Source organism: Acomys minous, assembly GCF_964271855.1.
Source record: "Acomys minous genome assembly, chromosome: 1".
Lineage (NCBI taxonomy): Eukaryota > Metazoa > Chordata > Mammalia > Rodentia > Muridae > Acomys > Acomys minous.
The window spans coordinates 171,372,523-171,387,765 of record NC_140483.1 but is presented as its reverse complement, the minus strand read 5'-3'; the positions used below and the strand labels follow the sequence as shown (position 1 = coordinate 171,387,765).

At 40.1% G+C, this 15,243-nt stretch overlaps 1 protein-coding gene across 12 annotated transcripts in view; it reads left to right on the top strand.

The window, feature by feature from the left end:
- The window catches only part of MPDZ (multiple PDZ domain crumbs cell polarity complex component), a 152,047-nt gene that overhangs the window by 70,369 nt on the left and 66,435 nt on the right, over positions 1-15,243 (top strand). For 10 of the 12 annotated variants that reach the window (XM_084789383.1, XM_084789377.1, XM_084789381.1 and 7 more), the window contains 8 exons: positions 541-687; positions 1,567-1,734; positions 2,404-2,589; positions 3,577-3,786; positions 4,822-4,938; positions 6,554-6,721; positions 13,528-13,804; positions 14,057-14,146. In XM_084789383.1, coding sequence (XP_084645509.1) covers positions 541-687; positions 1,567-1,734; positions 2,404-2,589; positions 3,577-3,786; positions 4,822-4,938; positions 6,554-6,721; positions 13,528-13,804; positions 14,057-14,146 — 1,363 coding nt within the window. The remainder of the gene's footprint in view (positions 1-540; positions 688-1,566; positions 1,735-2,403; positions 2,590-3,576; positions 3,787-4,821; positions 4,939-6,553; positions 6,722-13,527; positions 13,805-14,056; positions 14,147-15,243) is intronic. The other 2 variants (XM_084789384.1, XM_084789387.1) reach the window with 2 other exon arrangements.

Below are 15,243 nucleotides of genomic sequence, written 5' to 3'. Positions count from 1 at the left end.
TGTAGCAGAGAGGGCTGGTGGTTTCAGTGGGGACTTGGCCATTTCTTAGATGAATTGAGCCCCTAATTGGGTTTACAGGGCTGAGAAGAATGCTGCCTAGCATCACAGCTCAGAGTTACGTAACTTATCAACTACCATTAAGGTATGAAAGGTCTTGGGTGGTAAATTTATTTGTTTGTGGTGAATGACACATGATGCCCCATGATGTGCATAGCTGCAAATCCCAGGTATGCAGCTTCCCATGCCATCAGCTATGCTCAGTATGTAGTAATTTTTACCTCCAATTGACTACGAGGCTTAGTAGGCACAGACAGTGCTCCTGGGTGCTTGTGGCTGGGCATTTTCTGTTAGTCTTGGTCTGTGAAGCCATTAAACATCAGTATTTTAGACTGAATTTTCTACTCTCCAATGATCGGCAGCTTACAATGAGATTTTTGAAACTTTTTGTGAGAAATTTGACTTTTTTGATAAATATACAATATTTACATGTTTAGAAAAAAACCCAAAGAATGTTAGATGTGATGATTTTTCTCATTTCAGGTGGCTCACGTGAACAAGTTTAGTGAGAACAGTGGGCTGGGCATAAGTCTGGAAGCCACAGTGGGCCACCACTTCATCCGCTCTGTTCTGCCAGAAGGGCCTGTGGGACACAGCGGGAAGCTCTTCAGTGGAGACCAACTCTTGGAAGTAAGGAGCTCTGGTTTCCTTTCCTCTGCTTCTCATACAAGATGGGAAAGGCTGCCTGAGGGTGACCAGTGACGAATAACTAAATCATAAAATCAACCCCAAACAGAAATGCCAAAGCTCTGTGTGTAGACTGAACTGCAGATCCAGCTCCACATGGTCTGTTTTAGTGCGTTTTGCTTTGTTGTGTTTTATGCTGTTTTAGCTTCCAAGACTGTGAAACTTTCTGTGACAGTTTTTTTTTTTTTTTAGTTTGTATTCAGTTCTTAGAATAGGCAATACCTTCATATGCTTCCATAGAGAATAACGACAAACAGTGTGTGTGTCCTTTCTGTCCCCACTCACTCAGCTCTTGTCTTTTATTCACTGTCTACTGGTATTTGTTTCTCTGCAATCTGTCAATGTTTTTTAAATGCAGAAATGAGATAAATTGAAAAAAAAATAGTTCCCAGTTTTTAAAAACATTTTATCACACTGTATGTGCCATTTCCAGTCATTCTTAGTAAATTCATTAGATGATAATTCTTTGTAGTTTTTTCTCCTTCATCCTTTGGGAATAGTTTTACTCTGTCTTCCTATAATACACTCCCAGATCAAACCTAAAGGGAAGCTAAGTGTTTTACTGTGAGGGCTTAAGAAGCCCAGTTACATCTAGACTCTAAACTTGCATTCAGGTCCTGTGTAGTAGTCCTTACACAGGTCTAACTGCAGTTCTGGGCCCTGCAGACCCACAGCGATTACGGTAGTGAATTTTAGGTTCATGGAAAAGTGGTGCTCTCATTTTCATAATACACAATTGTGAAACACAAATACAACACAATACAAGCAATACCTTTGTATTATGAAAATTAATTTGTGTGGACCATGTGTGCTTTTCTGCAGGTGAATGGTATAAATTTGCTTGGGGAAAATCATCAGGATGTGGTCAATATTTTAAAAGAATTGCCTATAGATGTGACAATGGTATGCTGCCGTCGAACTGTGCCACCCAACGCTGCCACATCAGAATTGGATAGCCTGGACATAACTGATCTGGAACTAACAGAAAAGGTATTAGATTTACAGAAACAAGGTGAATTTGGATATATAATGGGGAGGCTTAGTAGTGGTAAAATGTTAAGCCATTATTTATTTTCCTTAATACTTGATTTTTTTTCACATAGTCTATAGTCAGACAGCCTGGGCTTGAAATGCTAACCCTGAATAAGTCACCTTTCTGAACCTCATATTTTGTTTCTGTAAGACGTAGGTTATGATAATGCCCATCTCATGGAGATACTCTGCTGAAGTAGTTACAGTAGTTACCACTGCACACTGTGTACCTGACAGTAGGTACCACTGCATACTGTGTGCTTAGCAGTAGGTAATATATAATACAAACTTTACACATACCCACTTTTTAAAAATTTTATCCTATTCATCATGAGTTGTTTTTAGTTAGTAACAACGACACACTTGTTTTTATTCTTTGTGTAGAGGCAATTCAAATTTATATAAGAAGTATAAGTCACACATACGTTGTGCCGTACATCCATAACCACTGAAGAAGCTTAAAAGAAATTCTAGCTTATGTGAAGTCTAGCTTATATAAAGTCTGCTATGACTTGGGTTGTTGAGAATGTTTCGTTCAATACAGGAGCCCAGCATTTCTCTCGCATTGTTGGTACACGTGTCAAAGCTATTTCCTCTGTAGTAAGAGATGCCTGGTCTGTTATTCAGCCTCACATAGATCTGGGAGAGTTCATCGGGTCCTCCGAGACAGAGGATCCCATGCTGGTGATGCCCGATGTGGATCAGAATGCTGAGGAGATTCAAACACCACTGGCCATGTGGGAGGCTGGCATTCAGTCCATAGAGCTGGAGAAGGGAAGCCGCGGCCTCGGTTTCAGCATTTTAGACTATCAGGTAAATGTGTCCTATGTTTTCTAATGCCTGAAAGGATGTCATATTTTAAAAGCAAATCATTTCTAGCATATAACAAGAAACTACTGTTTTACAGCTAGTGATGGCATTTTCTTGACCAAATTAATTGTGCAGCATAGTAATGTAATCAATGTGATTTCCTTTTACTACAAAAAGTTTGTTTGTTTTAGCATTATATTTGTTGAACAGTTTTATGTTTTAGCTTGAGAAATTGAGGAAAACAGAATACGTTTTAGGAGTATCAAAATACAGTGGGCTCATGCTGTCATTTGAAGATTCTTTTATTTCCATGCTCTTAATTTGCACCTTACATTCTTGTGGTAATCCGTAAAGTATTAGCTATTTCTTTCTTTTGTATAATACGGAAGATGAATGTATACTTGGTCATATCATAAATTCTAACATTACAGTCAATTAACTAAATGTATGGTTGTTTATAAATTGGCCCAGTGCAGCCTTCACTCTTTCCAGGATTGTTTTTTTTTTCCTGGGCAAATGTGGAAATGCTGAGCACTGATAGGACCCAGGTGTTACTCTTAATAGTTTTAAACTCAGGCTGTCTCTGACGACTCCCGACCATGTGCTCTTAGCACAAATGCTGCATGTCTTCTTTGTACACATTCCTTCATAGCTAAAGGAGAAGACCTACCTCAAAATGCATCCATCCATGCCACAAATACTGTTTTTACTAATGCCCTTGACATCCAGCTTCAAGTCAAGTTTCCCAAAAATTAAAATTCCACTTGAAGGTATCTAGCATTTTCTAGGGGTCTATTTAAGACCACTTAGAAATGAAGCTCCCACTGTTTCTCGTGAACTCCTCTGACCTTTCTAAAATGAAATAGACATTGGTTTTTCCTAGGTATTTGGAAACTTTAAGGCATTTGGAACAGTTACAGGGGACAACTTGTAAACTTTACCTCCAATGTCTGAATGAGCTGACTGCTTTCCACCCTCCTGCCCCGTTAGGACCCCATGGACCCAGGAAGCACGGTGATAGTGATCCGTTCACTGGTGCCTGGTGGCATTGCTGAAAAGGATGGCCGGCTTCTTCCTGGAGACAGGCTCATGTGCGTCAACAACATCAACCTGGTGAACAGCAGTCTGGAAGAGGCAGTGGAAGCCCTGAAGGGAGCGCCCTCCGGCACAGTGCGGATAGGAGTGGCCAAGCCTTTGCCTGTAAGGGCTTGCATTTCATTAATTTCTTTTATTTGCAAGGGAAATGGCTGGGGAGAACAGAATAGTTATTTAGAAGCAAAATTCTCTTGTAGCTGGTTCCAGGACAATATTTGATGTTTCATACTCTATTTGCACTAAAACATATTATGAGTATTTCTGTCACTTTAAGTGAGACTTAATAAATAATGAACTTATTTCTTATTTGTGGACAAATAAGAAAAATGTTTTTCCTATAGAAGTTCTACATGGGTTACTGATACCAGGTGATGTGATAAGACAGTATTTTCCCTTTTTATTAGACAGTAGAATACAAGTGTAGAGTTCTTAGTGGCTTAGGATTGTACTGTGAGTTCAGAGGCAGATTCAAGCAGATGGCACCGCTGAACTGTTAGTTTCATTTGCTCTAATAAGCTGTGTTGGATTTAAAGCCACACATTGCCCTCTCTGAGTTGTAGGGCACACGTGATTGTTTTAGGTGTTTTCAAAGTTTCTGAAAGGAATGACTGCCTGGGAAGAGGTGCCCTCATTTCATTCTAGAGAGGCAGATGAGTTCACCGTGTCCTCAGTAACATTCCTTGTCAAGGAAATTGCATCCTTTCTAGCAATACTTGAGAAAGAGAGAACACAGCATTGATTTTCTTTAACGCTTTACTATCTGTTTAATGCAGCTTTTAAAGTTATAATACTTAAAATTTGTCTTTGATTATTTAGCCAGTATATTTAGCAGATAAAAATGATGAGACTAATCGTCATTGATTGTACTGTCATTTGTAATAAGAATAAAAATATAGGAAAGGATACTCATTTAATTGTTGGTGGCTATGCTAGGAGAAAGGCCTCTGTATTCTTTCAAGTGAAGTGATTAGGACCGGCATTTGAGTAACTTTGTAGTTTCATTCTATATTGAAGGTATGTGTTTTCACTTGAAGACTCATCACCCTTCATTCTTCCTTCTCTTGTACCCCTTCCGCTTTCCTGTCCTCTTTGCCGTCCTTTCTTTCCTACAAACCCCTTCTCCTCACCGATGTCCTGCAGCTTTCACCAGAAGAAGGATATGTTTCTGCCAAGGAGGATGCCTTTCTCTGCCCACCACACTCCTGCAAGGAGCCAGGCCTGCCCGACAAAGCCCTCTTCAGGGCTGACTTAGCTCTGGTTAGTGGCCACAACTGATCAAGCCTTCTTTTCAATTCTTATGAATTTTACTTTTACAAATCATTCTGCTGCAGTTTTATTGAACTGCTTGTTCAGTGTATGTAGAAGCTCAGTGTGCATATACTACTTTAAAGTGGATAGTGTGAACTAGGTCTTTGACATTTCATATTATGCCAATACTAATTTGGAAGGTCGAAAATTCTGTTTGTTAGTGTATTTAAATGATAACTTATGGAAAGCTATTTTTAGAACATGTTGATGTGTTTATGGTAAGTATAATACATTCACATTATGCTTAAAATATGGGGTGACTTTGGCCTCCTCCAGGGGCATTATAATTCAGAGTGCTGTTGACTTTGTGAGGTACTATGATGTTAAGTCATACCTTGCCATAGAAAATTCATTTTGCAACATTGCAGGATACAAAGATATCATTCATTAATTTGTTCCTTCATTCATCTTTTTCTTTCCTTTTTCTCTTTTGAGACAGGGTCTCACTATGTTGCCATGACTTGTCTGCAACTCACAGTCATCCATTCACCTGCCTCTGCCCCTTGAGTGCTGGGATCAAAGCTATATGCAGTCATAACCAACTCATTGTTTTTACATTACTCCAGGAGACAATATCCTCTCTAGGGTTTGGAAGGCATTTGAAGAAATCACTTCCATACTCATGGAAGCTCAGTGCCTTTTAATAGTCACAGGAGTTTTCAGTCTTTGCAATGAGCTCTGGTGTTTTTGTACTGGTCACTTAACTTCCTGGGGACCTCATGTTTTATCTGTAGAGCAATTGAGCTAAGTGAATTTTAGAATCTCTTAAGATCTAAGGCATCAGAATAGCTATACTATTTTTATCCGAGTGTTCCTTTTAGTCCGACTTTAAAACAAACCTTTATCTATTTTAATCTGGCGTAAGTTAATACTCTCTATCTAGAGAGCACACGCTAAGTATTTATCACCCAGATCGTATTACATAATGTACATTTGTAGACGATGAACTCCACATAGTGACCTCTTTAGTGAATTGGAGCAAATGCTTAAAATGTATTATAGGCTATGAATTATATTTTAAAGGACTTACTTTGAAGTGTTCCCGCAGCATTTATTTTGACAGCTTTTCAAGCAATGAGGCTTGCTAGTGTTAAGATGTTTATTACTTTCTGCTTCTGGTAACTAGTCCAGAATCTGGTCAGTGTTAGCATCGTTCTCTTTGGACTCTACATCTTAGCCTGATAGAAAACCACATAGCTGCTTTTACAAATAGTTGTTTGCTAGTTGAATATGAAGAAAGATAGCCTAATTCTTCACATCATAAAACATTATCTATTTTCCTTGCTTATATAATGATTTAAACTTAAGATATAGCAATATCTTTATTAGTTGCTCCCTTTGATGGGATGAAATAGTATCTGGTACTAGACACTATCTGGCTGCTGCTGTGGGTAGTCTGGCCATCTTTATGCCGCCATATCAGTGCACCTTTCAAGTGGTTGATAAAGAGGAAGGCACATGCAGGAAGCAGGGCAGACAAAGGTTCAACTGTGCCTTTTAGCTCAAGTCGTGGCAGTGAAGTGTGACAGGGTGTGGTGACCAGCTGGTCTTACTTTATTCCTAGACAGATGCACCTGATGCCGAGTCCATGGCTGAACCAAGATTTGAGTCTCAGTTCTCTCCTGATAACGACAGCGTCTACTCTACGCAAGCCTCTGTCCTGTCTCTTCAGGAGAGCGTGTGCAGTGATGGCATGAACTACGGCTCCTCCCTCCCATCATCTCCTCCCAAGGTACAACAGAAATGTCTCTTCATTTTGGAGAAATGTCTATGTGTAACCTTCTGGCGGGCAGAGTTTCTGGGAATCGTAAGAGTAGGCATGTCTCAGTGACTGTTCTCTTGATGTGAAGAGACACCATGATCAAGATACCTTAGAAAAGAAAGCATTTAATTGGGGCCCTGCTTCCGGTGTCAGCGAATTAGCCCATGGTGATGGCAGGGAGCATGGCAGCGGGCAGGCATATAGTGGTAGCTGAGAGCGTATATCTTATCCACAGACAAGAGGCCGATGTGTGCTGAAGCTGGCCCTGGCATGGGCTTTTGAAACTTCAGAGTCCACCCCAGGGGCGCACCTCCTAATCCTAAACAGTGCACCAACCAGGAAACAAGCATTCAGAGATGTGAGCCCGTGGGGACCATTCTCATCCAAACAAGCACACAGCATAATAATGATGTCAGATCTCTCCAGTCGCAGATTCATGCCAGATCAGAGTAAAATTTCACTTATGTTGATGATTGTTTGGAAAACATACAATGACTTTTTTTTAAATTAATTTATTCATATTACATCTCAGTTGTTAGCCCATCCCATGTATCCTCCCATTCCTCCCTTCCTCCCACTTCCCCCCTCTACTCCCCTCCCCTCCCCTATGTCTGTGAATGAGGGGTACCTCCTCCCCCTGATATGCCCATAGGGTATCAAGTCTCTGCTCATAGGGTATCAAGTCTCACAATGACTTTTTAGTGTTTTTTTTTTTAAACTAACTTTTATGCTAAAGGAGATAGTAAATTTTTTGCTGTAATTTGACAGTTACTAGATAATTTAAACTTAATGCCGTTACTTGTTAATGTGATGTCAAAGAACACTCTACATAAATATTATGGTGGAGGCAGTGTGTGTTTATGTCAGTGGATATGAGTGTAGAGCACAGTCACAGTGTGACATGTCTGCTGTCTGTACCTTAAAAATGAGTTATTAGCGTGAATGCTAATACTCTATTAATTTTCTTGGCAACATAGAACTATAATGTTCAAAAGTAATAAATTAAAACCTGTGCAAACTTTTAAGTACAAACAGGCATGTTGATATGTATTTTAATTTGGATTTTCTGATTGTTAGAGATCATGTGTTTATGTATATTTTAGCCATTGTTTTTTCACTTATTGTTGATTTCTGCATCTATTTCATTAATTTTTATATTATATATATATATATGTATAATACCTGTAAATATCTGTGTACATGAGAGGAAACCCTCCAGTGTGGGGGTGTGATACTTCCCACATTGGGACAGATGGTATTTTGAAGAAAATCGGGATGTATGGGGGCGCTACTCGACCTGATTTATCTGTTGTGTACAGTAGTGTCTGTGTCTAGAACAAGATGTCTAGGCAGACAGTTCATGTGTGGATATAATGTCTGTGTGGGCAATACGCAGTAAGTGAACATGAAGATAAAGAGACTTGACAATGTTTTTCTTTTTATTCCTGAGGTGTTACTGTGTTTTCCTTATACACTGAATCAATGGGAAAGAGCCTCATTCATGAGGCGTTGGGAAGCAGACCACTAGGTCTGGCCTTGTTTTGTTTTGGCTAGGACATTTGCAGAGCATTTTGTGCTATGTCTGAGGTCCACCCCTTCTCCCATTACCCTTACCCATGCCACCGGGTTCCCTCCTGGAATTTGCTTGCAAGGTAAGGTCTTAAGTGAACAGCTGTGCCTTGCCTGCACACCTGAGGTCCCTGGCTGCAGCCTTCTGGACTGTGTTCACCCTTGACCGGCCTCAGGCTTGGGAGCTGGTTTCATCTCCTGGTGGGATCTCCTAATCTGCAGCATTGCTCACTTCTTCTTGCCAGTGAGACAGATTGCATTGTTTAATGTAGTTATTATTACTTAAAGGGGGATTACGCCGAGAGGCATATATTTTACAGGGCAAACACTGGCTATATGCAGCACAGCATAATGACTTGCTGAAGTCTGTTTGCCTCATTTTTTTTTCTAAGCAGTTTACTTTTTCATTGAATCAAAGTTTGGCAAGCAGGCCTGACAACTGAAATATTTAAACTAAAAAGCAACAAATAAGACATTAATGAGGCTGTTTAAACCTCCTGTGGGCTTTCTGTTTCCTTAGTTAAATACTGCAACTCTGGTGTTTCCTTGTGTTGTGCTTTTGTTTGTTTTTGTCTCTAAATTTTAATACCTAGTTTTCTACTGGGAAAAAATTATAAAAATAGAATAAAATATATCCTTGTTTGCTCCAAGTTCATCATATAAGGTTTGTTAAGGAACTCAGAATTAACCTTTTGATAAAAAATGTAAACTTTCCTCAGAAATTTTCAATGAATAGAATGAAGCCATTAGCATCTATGGCTATTTAAGTGTATGTGGTTATGTACACTATATGACCATATCATAATGTGGGGATTGAAGGAAAACAAAGACACTTGCTTGTGTACAGATTTATAAGAGTGATGAAGTGAGCCCTAAGACCTCAGTGTTTCCTGCAGCTTTCGACTTAATATGTAGAGTCTGAAAATGGACCTCACCTCTGGGGAGACATGTCTTTTATTGGTCAGGTATGCCACTGGGATCTGTAGGTGCTGCCCTTGGGAGAAGCCTCGTGCATCAGAGCAGAATTCAGCCTTGTGCAGCTGGCTAAGCAGCTTAGTTGCTGCCTCTGTTCACAGAAGTCTCCCTTTTCGGCAGTGTGGGGAATATATTATACTTCAATTTTGTTCATTAATACTTACAAATTTAGATTATCAACTTCTGTGTTGTCTGGATCACAGGCAATTTAGTAACATATTCATATCATTTTAGCATGATTGCCTCCTCATCACTTGCAGGCCTTTTTTTTTTTTTTAAAAATAGGATCTTACTATGTAGACCTGGCCTCTGGCTAGCCTTGAACTTACTATATAGACCAGGCTAGAAGCTCTGCATGCCGTTGTCCCATCCCCAACCACAGAGCTGGGTTAAAGGCCTGTGCCCCAACGCCCCGCAAGTCAGGGCTGCAGCAGGAGGATTTAGAGTTCCAACCAAGGCAGGGTTTGCACAGTGAGCTCCATCTCATGGAACCCAGGAAATAAAAATAAAGTAAAGGTGCATTTCAGTTTGGACATAGCAGCAGCCATTGAACTGCTTTCCTTTTTGTTGTTCTAGGTTTTAATTTGGGGGCTAATTTAAAAAATAATAACTCAATTTGTTTTACAAAATTGAATGTCAAATTTAAATGATCTGAATTTAAATTATTTAAACCTAAATTGTCCAAAATTGATGTCTGTTTAAATGCTCAACATAGTTTCTGTAAAAATCCTTGTTTAAAAAAATGACCTAATAAAACAGTGGTTAATGATTTAATAGCTATATGTTATGTCCCCTGTAACCTCTTCTGTTATGCCCACATTCTCAGCCTACCACCAGGGAGGAGACTGTCTCCACTGACTAGATCTCCAGGAAATGCTGTATGTTCTAGTACAGGGTGAAGTTGTGTTTAGTAATATAAATCTTCATTCACTTTACACACTAAACACAAAATACATTATAGAAAAAAGTGGTCCACACATCCTGCACACCTCTGCTTGGTGGCACTGTGTGGCACATGATACTGTGTTTGTAGATCTGCATCTGTTTTGTGATGGTTTTGGAGAAGAGCTTAGAATTGAAAATTAACTGAGACACTTGAGCATGTAGATGAGAACAACTGTGAAGGGTCAGTTAAGGAACTGCTGGCTCCTAATAATGGAAGCTGTTGCCTGTAGCACACGAGGGTATGTCCTAATCCCAGAGAATAGGAGAATGCCAGTCAGGTAGTGGCATTGGGACTGTGAAGAGCAACAGGAGTTCACTGTGTGACGTGCAGCAGGGGTTCTCTGCTAAACTGCCATTGCAGCTGTCAGAAATGTCAGCTTTGGGTTATTGGTATAAGACAATTATCCAGAAAATCAGAAGAGTAGTGTGGTAATGAGCAACCTTAGATCTTGTGTTAAACTTAAGAAATGCAGTTTTCATATATACTTGACCTTTTAATTTCTCATCTCTCTCCATTTTTATGAGAACAAGAATATACCAAGTATTAGTATGGGGTTTTTGAGAAACTTCACTTAAGATATCAGGAAACATGGGGAAATAGAAGAGTTGTTTTATGAACATTGGTCTAGAGGGAAAAGATGTTTTACTTTTAGATTCTTATGATGCACGAGACACGGGAGGGTGGTCAGCACCGATCAGCTTCTGCAGTGGGCGTGCATCATCTGCCCTGGTGATGAGCTAATCCCTTTCTGTGTGTCAGTACCAATTGCCATGAATAATGCATGGACATTTCTGTCCTATACTTTCTAGTAAACCGCAGCTAACAAGGGCAGATAAACTGATTTTTCTGATGAAAAGCAGATTTGATTATGTGTCTTTGAGGCATGAGTGAGATGATTTTCTGCTAATTATTGTAATTGATTTAGTAATCCCAAAATTTAGCAATCCTCTGGTAAGTATGTGACTTTTTTTAAGAATAAAAAAAAAAAAAAAGAAAGAAAAAGAGGTTGGATACCACAGTCAGGAGGCTAGCTAGATTGTGGGAGGGAGGTGGCTATTTCCTATCCTTTGTTCCTAATGATAACTAACAATGTTAAATCTTTCTGTAAGAGAGCACTACATCATTCTGTGTGCTAGGAATACCTGCTAATTCAGAAAGTGTAAGCTTATATTAAATATGTAACATATAATAGTTATGTTCATAACAAAAGGAAGAGACCGATATCTCATCCACATATGAGGTAGATCCTAGGCGGCTAAAACATAAAGCAGTTATTTGTAAAGGAGAAGAAACAATACTACAAGTTGTCATCCTTCTTTTGTGTGGAATGTTAAGTAGCACATGAAGCCCAGAATCCCCCAAATGACAAATTTGGGAACTTAGAACCCTGGTGAACTGTTTTCAGCTGAAAAGAAACAGTGAACATCGTGTGGTAAAGGGGTGAGAAGGTGTGTGGGAAGAGTGTTCTCACGAGATACATGGGCTTAACTATGACATTTGTCAGGAGTCAGGTTTACACATGGTAACATGCTACCCGCTGCGGTTCTTCCAGATCATATTTCCAAGCAAAAATAGAGTTTGTAAGCCTCGTCGTAGGCACCACGCTGTCTCTTTCTGTGAGAGAACCCTTGAGTAGATGAACAGCTGCAGTACCAACTCAGGCATGGCATGGCCAAACAGCATCGCGTAATGCAAACAACTGGTGTAACTAAGGTCTCTTGGGCAGTTCCTCTTAAGTCAAGCCTGTTTCCGGGCTCCCTCAGCAGTCCTGTGCTAGGATGTGTTATTTCCCCCCATGAAGTAGGTAAGAAGAGCAGAGTAGAGAGTGCTAACTCTGAACTTTGCCAAAGCTTAAATTAATTGTGAACTAGTACCTGAACTGAGGCTTCAAGAATGCCAGCCCACCATTACCTGTCAGCAATAATTATGTCACGGCAGGGTGAGGTGGGTATTAAACACTGATGTCAAGATCTAAAGACAGTGGTGAAAATACCACTTAATGATGATTCTGTTTAGATTTTAAGTATGTAAAGTACTTGCATGAATATTATGCAAATGCATAAAGATGGTGGATCAGTATCTAACTGACCCCAGACAGATGTCCTGGGGGAGTAAATGGACATAGGAGCCATACGCACAGACTTTCATATTATTCTGTCCATGAGCAGCATATATTTGTACAACATGAATCTTTTGTGTGTGGATTGTTCTTAAGACCTTTGTACTTTAAAAGTATTGAGAGAGCTGTCGATGTGGTCCATGGTACAGTGCTTACATGTCCTGAGTTCTCTTCCCAAAACTGTTGAGAGGAGAATACTTATTGACAGCAGTCTGTAAAGCAGCTGCAGTGCGTGGCCCAATGGTGTAAGTGCTAAACTACATCTGTTGTGAAGAGACATGTGCATTCATACAGGTCTGTAGAATTTTAAACTTTCAAGGAATTGTAGAAAATTTCTAGTATGTAGCTAGCTGTCAAGACAGGTCCTTTGATACATGGATTGCTAATGACAAAAACTAGATTAGAACATAGGTTTTTATGGCTCTCTGATTTGGTATTGCTTCTTGGACCTTATAGAACATGCATATTTCTCTACAGTAATCTGACTTTTGAGGATTTCTGTTGTTTTCTATGAACACCAGGAGATGCCTGTTGATACCTTACTCCCAGAGAGTCCTGGGATTCCAGATTCCATGGCTGTCACACTTGGTACTCTCAGTATACAGTAGCTACCAGCAAATGTGATTTGGAAATACGAACTTTTTGTTCCTCTGTGTATCTTTAACTTGGGATTGTTTTGTTTGTAGCTAGAACTAAATATTGTATCTGAAATTATTTATATTTAGCTATTCTACAAGTATAACTTAGTAGAACATGAGATACAAGATTTGTAAGAAATGCAATGAAAGACATATGAAATTTTAAAATATTCGGGAGAAATGCTCAATAAAAAATTTATAAGTATAAAGTTGTTTTGTTGTTGTTTTTGTTTCTGGTTGGCTTTTTTGTTTGTTTGTTTTTTGTTGTTTTGTTTAGTTTTGTTTTTTGAGTCAGGTCTTCTCTGTGTAGCCTTGGCTGTCTTGGACTCGCTTTGTAGACCAGGCTTCCTTTGAGTGCTGGGTTTACAGGGGTGTGCCACCACGCCCAGCTGTGTATAAGGCTTTGAAATTTTAAAAAAAGATGTATTTTGTTTTTCCCTAATTAGTAATTCACTAAAAATGGCTTATAATAAATTGATATAACTCTATATCTCAGTTTTGACTGGTGGTTTTGTCTGTTTGTCATCAGAATACGGCTGACAATTCTGACCTAGTGCTGGGTCTACATTTGTCCCTGGAAGAACTCTACAAACAGAGACTCTTGCAGAGACAGCATGCTGGCTCTCCTCCCTCCGGCGTGAGCATGGCAGCTTCTTCTGATTTTGCCATCAGCGACTACACACCTGCAAGTGCTGTTGAACAAAAATATGAGTGTGCTAATACAGTAGCATGGACTCACTCGCAGTTACCACGGGGCCTGCACACCACAGAGCTTGCTCCTACGCTGCCTGCTGGAGCTCAAAAGGTACCCTCCTGTCACCTGGTGTTGTGACTCGGTGGATGATGGGGAAGGCTGAGACAGGCATTACATCCTGAGTCTCTCCTAGTTTGGGATGAGTGCTTGTCTGACTGTGAGGTGACCTATGAACTTGATTGATTGTAGGTTCTTGCTAAAGCCCAACTCTTGAGGGAACATGTGTAATGTTGAAATGACTGCTCCAAAGTCTAATTTTCTTTCCATGTGACTTTCTCTTTCTTTTTTTCTTCTGGGGTTTTGGCGTCTCATGCTGAGTCTGTGACCCTGCAGAGTATGTCCCAGGAAGCCTTTGAGAGGACAGTTACTATAGCTAAAGGCAGCTCCAGTCTAGGTAAGTTCACTCACCACACAGCACTGCTCCTCAGGCCACAAGAGGACAGGGGGGTTCACTGACCTTTTAAAAAATTTATTAATTTATCCAGATTACAACTCAGTTGTTATCCCATCACTTGTATCCTCCCATTTCTCCCTCCCTCCCGCTTTCACCCTATTCCCCTCCCCTAGGTCTATGACCCAGGGGGAACTCCTTCCCCACTATATGGTCATAGGCTATCAAGTCTCATCTTGGTAGCCTGGTTATTCTTTCTTTGAGTGCCACCAGGCCTCCCCACCAAAGGGAGGTGGTCAAATGTGGAGCACCAGAGTTCATGTCAGAGTCAGTCCCCACTCTCCACACAACTGTGGAGAATGTCCTGTCCTGATCTGAATAGGGATTCAATGTTTACTATTATATTGTCCTTGGTTAGTGTTCGTTGTCATTTTTATCTGCAGTGAGCAGATGCTAGGGATGTTTTTCTTCTTTCTTCTTGTGAGCACACTTTTTTCCTGAAATGAGAACAGGTTTGTTTATTTCATACTAGCTTATATCCCCTATTCTCTTCTTTCTAAGTATTTAAAAATCTCAGTTACATTCAAGTAAAAGTTTATATGAAGTGTGTGTGTGTGTGTGTGTGTGTGTGTGTGTGTGTGTGTGTAATTTTTAGAAAATTAAAATTCGGCATTTGGAATCCTAAGTTCTCCAGGAAAATAAATTATTATTTTCTTTGAATATCGCTAGTTATGCAAGAGTCAGATTGTATTTAATCTCTTTCATTTCCTGGTAGGAAGACTAACAACTGCCAGGTGTGCCACTAGCAAAATATAAATGCAGGTTATTCCTAGTCTACATTTGTCCCTGGAAGAACTCTACACACAAAGCCCCCCACAGATAGAGTCCTCTGCCACTCACAACAGCCTCTGCACAAAGCCCTCCCTGAGGAGCAGAAGCCACAGTAGCAGTAGGGATGGGAGCTGCTGGAACAGAGCACACCTGTTCCCTCTGACAGAGGCAGCCTCTCTGCTGCTTGGGACAGATGGAGGATGATGCCTCTGAGTCTCAGAATGTGCACATGTAGCCCGAATGTTAGCTCCCATCAAAGACTGCCTTCC